Source organism: Hyalella azteca, unplaced genomic scaffold (genome assembly GCF_000764305.2).
Source record: "Hyalella azteca isolate HAZT.00-mixed unplaced genomic scaffold, Hazt_2.0.2 contig10264, whole genome shotgun sequence".
Lineage (NCBI taxonomy): Eukaryota > Metazoa > Arthropoda > Malacostraca > Amphipoda > Hyalellidae > Hyalella > Hyalella azteca.
This window is the reverse complement of record NW_025940310.1, coordinates 3,327-10,723: the sequence shown is the minus strand read 5'-3', so window position 1 is coordinate 10,723 and position 7,397 is coordinate 3,327. Positions and strand designations below refer to the sequence as shown.

The 7,397-nt window shown below is 51.8% G+C and overlaps 1 protein-coding gene across 1 annotated transcript in view; it reads left to right on the top strand.

The window, feature by feature from the left end:
* Positions 1 to 7,397, top strand: part of LOC108665506 (neogenin) — a gene marked incomplete at its 3' end in the record, with an annotated part of 32,318 nt that overhangs the window by 21,623 nt on the left and 3,298 nt on the right. The window contains 7 exon segments of the mRNA XM_047882349.1: positions 285 to 433; positions 1,159 to 1,273; positions 2,082 to 2,246; positions 2,864 to 2,871; positions 5,045 to 5,125; positions 5,335 to 5,463; positions 5,998 to 6,074. Of these exon segments, the coding sequence (XP_047738305.1) occupies positions 285 to 433; positions 1,159 to 1,273; positions 2,082 to 2,246; positions 2,864 to 2,871; positions 5,045 to 5,125; positions 5,335 to 5,463; positions 5,998 to 6,074 (724 nt within the window).

The window sequence follows — 7,397 nt, the reverse complement described above, 5'->3', positions numbered from 1 at the left end:
AGACCTAACACAAGACCTAACACAAGACCTAAGACCCAAGACCTAACACAAGACCTAACACAAGACTTAACACAAGACCTAACACAAGACCTAACACAAGACCTAAGACCCAAGACCTAACACAAGACCTAAGACCCAAGACCTAACACAAGACCTAAGACCCAAGACCTAACACAAGACCTAACACAAGACCTAAGACCCAAGACCTAACACAAGACCTAAGAACCAGGACTTAACACAAGACCTATGACCTCCGATCTTAAAATTAGACAGCCTCTCATCAGGCCCAAGTAGTCCTGACAAGCCAACTTGTTGTCATACTACCCACACCCACCCATTCAACACTCCAACACACCCAAACACTGGCACCTCTCCCTTTCCTAAGTGGGTCTCCCGTCCGCCCCACCCCTCATCTACTTTACAACACAACCTAGTCCGTTAGCTGGACTTATGCCTGTACTTCCTATCCCAATCCATATTCTTTTGGGACGAGTCCCAAGGATGTCGGGAGTCCCAAGGATGTCGGGAGTCCCAAAGATGTCGGGAGTCCCAAAGATGTCGGGAGTCCCAAGGATGTCGGGAGTCCCAAGGATGTCGGGAGTCCCAAGGATGTCCCTTGCCCGCTACCAAAACACTGGGCACAGCTCCCAGCTCCTAATAAGTCGTCGGTCACACTCCTTACCTCCGACACTCATAAATCCTAAGTCACCAGGCCGCTTTCATCAGCAACATTCGCATCCTACAGGAGAGGACTCAGAAAATCCTGTTGGTCACATAGGATACTCACTTCATCTTCTCCCCTCAAAGTGAAGACGAACGCCACTGAGGGAACTGAATAGATCCATCACCCAGCCCATCCCCAACTGTGCAGCCCCAATTTGGTATCCCATGCAAATATTGGGGTGTCCCGAAAAGATGTTTTCTCGAAAATGGGCTATCCCGAAATTTGGGTGTCCTTAAAATGGGATGTCCCGAAATTGTGAATAAATAAATTTGGGCATCCAGAAATGGGAGGTCTCATGTGTGTCCCACACTTTCTGCAAGCCCTAATTTTCTAGTATTCATTGTATTAAACCTTCTCATCATTTACGTAGTAATCCAGCCATGAATGAATGATTGTATAATGAATATCACATCAATACAATTATTGCCCGTCAGATGTCGGCGCTGACCGTGAACGGGTCGGGCCCGTGGACACCGTGGCTGTACGGGCAGACGTACGCCAGCGACCTGGACGAGACGACCGTCCCGGGCACCCCCACGGGGCTAGTGGGTACGTCGGGGGGGGGGGAGGGAAGGAGGGAGTTTATTCCCTAACACAATTCAGGGACCGCCTAGGCTTCGGCCGAATAGTCGCTACACTCGGGGCAAAGTTATTCAAGGTCTGCTTTGTCGCCCGATAGAAATCAGTTTCTGGTCAGAATCTCCTTAACGACTTTACAGTCGCCTGAGAGTATGACACGAGTTGGCCGAGCCTGGTCATACCGAGCCAGCAAGCTGCCCAGAGGCTGCCCTTCAAACCCTGAGCCGAGGCTGATATTAGCGGCAGATTTACGTGCTCCCCGAGTCCGGGGCGGCCGTAATGCAGTGTCGCGCACGCCTCTAAATTTTGTTTGGTTTTTAACCCCGAGGGGCTAGTGGGCACGTCTTTGGGGGGAACCCTATCAAAATTTTGGGTTGGTTGCGACCCTGAATTAGGAACCGGCTAGGACTCGGACCGAACGTAAATCAGTTTCTCTAGGTCCGCTTTTCGGTCTACATTCCGGTCCCCGAATCAGACAGCTACAAGCGCCTGGTCCTTATTCTGCCAACTCTTGCCCTACTCTCAGGAGACTATAAAGTCGGCCAGGAGGTTCTGACTAGTCGCTGATTGCGATTAGTTGGTCAACCAGACCCAGAATAACTTCTATGCGAACATAGCAACCCTGGGGCGGAGGCTGATGCATACCCCGAATTTTGTTAGCGTTAGGTGCTCCCCGAGTCCTGGGCGGCCCTAATGTTAGGGTTGTGCCCCCACGGGGCTAGTAGGTACGTCTGTGAAGGGAAATGTTCCCGCTGTTCATTTGTTCTCGTGTCCCCAGCAAACGCCAAGAGCTCCTCCGTGAGCGTGCGGTGGGAGGCGCCCAGTTCCCCCGGGGGCGGCGCCCTCGTGCGGGGCTACACCGTCGGCTGGGGGCGCGGCATCCCCGACGTTTACACCAAGATAGTGGACGCCACCAAGCGGCGGTACACCATCGAGCACCTGGGTGGGTGGTGGTGGTGGTGTGGTGGTGGTGGTGTGGTGGTGTGGTGGTGGTGGTGTGGTGGTGGTGGTGGTTGTTGTTGTTGCCCCGCGCCCGATCCCGGGGTCACTGGTCCAGCCGTGGCTGGAGCCAACGCACGACCGCAGCTGGGTCCCTCCAAAGGTCTATGGTGCTGAGGGGCGTTGGGTTGTTAGGGCAGTCGAAGAGGTGGGGCACATCATCCGGGGAGAGGTGGCAGTAGTTGCACAGGTTATTGATGTTATCTTTGATTGCGGATCTTTTATCTTGCAGATCTTTTATCTTGCGGTTCTTTGAAGTGTTTGTTCAGATTTATCTATTGTTGGGAGCGGATGAGGCCAGCCGTTGAGCAGAACTGGTGGGTGGCACGAGTCGATGGCAGCTCGGGCAGCGTTGGCATGGAGAGTACTGCTAGCTGCTTTGAGAGTGGCACTGTTAATAGTGGCTGGAAGTGAAGGTTGAACGGCATTTATGTATTTGGTGAAAAGAGTATCTCTGATGTTGCGGGGTTGGGGGTGCGGTCTTGTGGTTTGGTGGCAGGCGTGTTGAGGGAGGTGGCTCCGCAGAAGGTACTGGGCTGAGAAGAGGTCCGTGTGTTGCAGAAGACAAGGTCTGCACCCTGAAGACAAGGTCTGGACCCTGAAGACAGGGTCTGGACTCTGAAGACAGGGTCTGTACCCTGAAGACAGGGTCTGGACCCTGAAGACAGGGTCCAGACCCTGGAGGCAGGGTCTGGACCCTGAGGACAGGGTCTGGACGTGGCTCTGCAGAAGGTACTGGGCTGAGAGGAGGTCCGTGTGTTGCTGAACAGTGAGCATTTGACATTTGGAGTGAAGATGTTGTTCGGCAGTTGTGTTGTGGCAACCGGTTATGGTTCTCAGAGCAGAATTTCTAACTGTTTGGTGGCGGGTGATGTTGGTAAGAGAGGTGACATGAGACCAGGCTGGGCTGGCGTAAGCCATTATTGGGCGGCCGATGGCTGTGTATGTTTGTAGTAGGGTTTCCTTGTCTTGTCCATAGGAGGTGCCTGAGAGTGCTTGCAGTATGTTGTTGCGTTGTGAGGCTTTTGCTGCCGTGGTTCTGTGGTGGGCGGTAAAGGCGAGCATGGTACCAACGGTTAAGCCAAGGATTTTTGGGTTGTGTTCTAGCGGGAGTAGTTGATTGTTGATCTTGACTTGAGGGTAGAGGTTGTACTGGGCCGTGTGCGGTGTAATGAGGGTGACTGTTGATTTGCTGGCAAAGATTTCCAGTTTGCGGTGAGTGAAAAAGTTGCAGAGTTGAGGGAGGTAGTCGTTGAGTTGTTGGGTGAGAATGTCGGCGTTGGGATCAGTGCTGTAGATTGTGAAATCGTCAGCATAGGAGATGATCTTGATGTTGGGTGGTGATTGGGGTGCCTTAGAAGTTGGAGACAGTAATTGTAGAGGGCAGGAGACCGGACGGAGCCCTGTGGAACACCCGTGTGGATTATTCGGTGTTTGAAGTTTTGATGGCGGAATGCCGTTGAGGCAGAACGGCCGTGTAGGTAGTTGGAGATCCAGCGGGTGATGGATCCGGGTAGTGGGGAGGCGAGAAGGTCGTTGATCAGTATCCGGTGGTTGACGGTGTCGAGGGCTTTAGTGAGGTCCAGTGCGGCGATAATGGTTCAGTGAGCAGACTTCTTTTGGTTAAAACCGTAGACGATGTCTGTAGTGAGAAAAATGAGTGCAGACGTGGTCGAATATCCAGGCCGGAATCCATGTTGATGATCGGCTAGGGGCAGGTGGTGGGTGATAATAGGTAGCAAACATCTTTCTAGGACTTTGATGACGGGGCAAAGCAGGGAGATTGGTCGGTAGGATTTAGCGTCATTGCCGGGTTTGATCAGCGGTATGACTTTGGCGGATTTGTAGATTTCGGGAATTGGGCATGTGCGGAGGGACTCATTAAAAAGGCGTGTCAGGTAAGTGATTCCGAGTGGTCCAAGATATTTGAGGTGAAAGATGGTTAGTTTGTCTGGTCCAGTGGCCTTGGAGAGACGGGATTGTTTGATTGCGTTGGCCACTTGTGCCGTTGAGAACGAGGGACTGTCTGATAGGTAAAGGTTCTTTGACTTCCGGGTTGTGATTCCATTGAGTTTATTAGACCTGTGTTGAGTGACAGCCGTGAAGAGACTGTTGAAGCGATCAGCAAGCTTTTTGGTGTTATTGATGGGCCTCTCATTGAAGTTGATGGCGATATTGGGGTAGTTTTTAGGTTTGCTGGCCAGGGCCTTTATTGTTGACCAGAGGCGGTTTACGTTGGTATGGCGGTTGAAGGTAGAGAGGTATTGTTTCCATCGGGCTTTTTTGTTGTCGTTTATGAGCTGGGCCTATACTTTCAAAAAAAGTTAAGAGATCGTAAGTTCATCAGCCAATAATTGACGGGCTTTCAAGCAAAATCCACTAATCATAGACAAGAAAATAGAGCGTATGTACTTACGTTCACTTAGCGAGTTTTGAAAATAGAGCGTAAGTACTTACGTTCACTTAGCGAGTTTTGAAAATATGGCCCCTGGTGGATACGGACAGTGAGGGCTGCTACATCGTCGGAAGTGGGGTTGATGATGTCTTTGGTGAGGCCCGGCTTGTCTTTGGTCGGATGTCTTTGGCGAGGCTCGGCTTGTCTTTGGTCGGAAGTCTTTGGCGAGGCCCGGCTTGTCTTTGGTCGTATGTCTTTGGAGAGGCCCGGCTTGTCTTTGGTCGGATGTCTTTGGTGAGGCCCGGCTTGTCTTTGGTCGGATGTCTTTGGAGAGGCCCGGCTTACAGCCCGTGTACGAGCAGGTGCGTGGTGACGGGCAGCCCGTGTACGAGCAGGTACGTGGTGACGGGCAGCCCGTGTACGAGCAGGTGCGTGGTGACGGCAGCCCGTGTACTAGCAGTGCAGTTTCTGGGCAGCTTGCGGGCGCGGTAGGCTTGGCCAAGCCAACTTTTACCATACGTACCATAAATCCGGCAAAGGCTATTCTAAATAGTTTTTTTTATCTGAGACTGTTGTGTGATGGGGAACAGTCCCCCAGGGGCCGAACAGTCCATAATAATCCCCCCTGTGCCTCCAGGTGAACACCCGTCCCCCCGACCCCGACCCGCCCCACCGGCTGAGGACCCCCCTCGCCCTGAAGGCGGAGGTGATGACGGCGTACAGCGTCGCGCTCTCCTGGACAGACACCGCGCTCAATGACAACCAGGTGGGGGGGGGTGATGTGGGGGGTGTAGGGGGGAAACCAGGTGGGAGGGACTAGGGGCACGGTGATGTAGGGGGAGAGGTTGTTGGGGGGTAACCAGGTGCAGGGGGACTAAGGGGATGATGATAGGGGGTTATGTGTGGGAGGTTGTCAGGTGGCAACTAGGGGGTAACCAGGTGGGGAGGGGCGAGGATTAGGGGGATGGGAATGTAGGGGAGATGTGGTCAAGGGGGCAACTAGGGGGGTAAGAAGGTGCGGAGGGTGGACTAGAGGGTGGTGATGTATGGGTGCAACCTTGGGAGAATGTAGGGGTAGTTGTCAGGGGTAACTATTCGGGTGGCGCTGAAGGTAATCAGGTAGGGGAGAAGGAGGGTGCAAGCAATGGGGGGTGTAAGGGGGTGGTAGCAGGAGACACTGAAATGGTAAGTTGGAGCAACTGGGGGGAGGATAGTTAGGGGACTAGGGGTTATAATGATAATATCTCCCCCCTCTCCAGTCCCCCCCTCCACACTACAATAACCCCCCCTCCCCCCGCAGTTCGTGGGGGACCGGGGCTACTACACGGTGCGCTACACCAGCTACGCCTCCGCCAGCTCATCCAGCCCTCGCTACAAGTGAGTCATGGGGTGAAAGTGGGTCATGGGGTGCAAGGACGTAGCAGTCCCAGGCCACGCTGTCCAATAGTCTTAAATGTAAATCTCATTTAAGAGGGACTATTGGGCTATTGGACGCTGTCCAATAGTCTTAAATCTCAATGAAAAGAATTTAATAAATTATTTTTTCAAATACAGGGTCCTCTAAAAAAAACCTCCCTGATTACAATAGGCTTTTGCAAAAATCATACGACACATACAAAACAATTAATTTTATTTGTGAATAGCTCATTTGATGCCATTTTATTAATAAACCTCCCCGGTTTGAGGAAGCCACTGCATGAGTTGTAGTGGGGGTAGAGAAGGGGAGGGGGTATCAGTTCCTGAGTACGTGCCGTTCTCAGTCTGTGCCATGGCTTGGCACGGTGAGCATCGGGCGTTTGTTGTGGAAGAGTTTATTACAAATGCCGGTTCTGTGATTTCTACTCAACGAGCATTTCGGATTCGATTCAAACTTGGCCGACAAGAGAGTGTTCCTGATGCGAAAACGATTAGACGGTGGGTCTCAAAATTTAGACAAACAGGGTCAACACTAAAAAGAAAGCCACCTGGCCGACCTCGTACTGCAATAACACTGGAGAATGTGACGCGAGTGAGAACATCCATCCAAGAGTCTCCAAAGCGGTCAGCGTTAAACATGCAGCTGCCCTGGCATTGTCAGAAACGAGTGTATGGAGAATTCTGCATAAAGAACTTCAAGTGTATCCCTACAAAATGATGGTTGCCCAAAAGTTGTCTGAAGGAGATGTTGAAACTCGCAGGGCTGCATGTGATGAAATTTTGCAAAACATTCCCCCAGATGCTGTCTTCATTTCTTCTGATGAAGCCCACTTCAACTTGTGTGGAACTGGTAACAAGCAGAATTTCCGCTACTGGGCAGCAGAAAATCCCAGGGAAGTCCACCAACAACAACTACACAGCCCAAAAGTCACAGTTTGGTGCGCCGTTGCAGAATTTGGTGTGTGGGGACCGTATTTTTTTGAAGAAGATGGACAAACAGTAACGGTCAATGCCGATCGCTATTGTCACATGATAGAGACATTTCTTCGACCCTGTCTCTTATACACATCTAGATGTGTATAAGAGACAGCATTAAGAGTTATGCCCAGAACTGCGGTGGAGTTTATTCTTGGAAGCCCAAATTTGGCTCTGCCTGATTGGAGTCGAAACCGTGTCACCCCAACCCAGCACCACTGAGCACACACAACTTCCGAGTGCACATAACGAGGGGGTAACTCAGCCAAAATGAGCTTACTTCAACACCCCGTTTACAATGTACAAAAC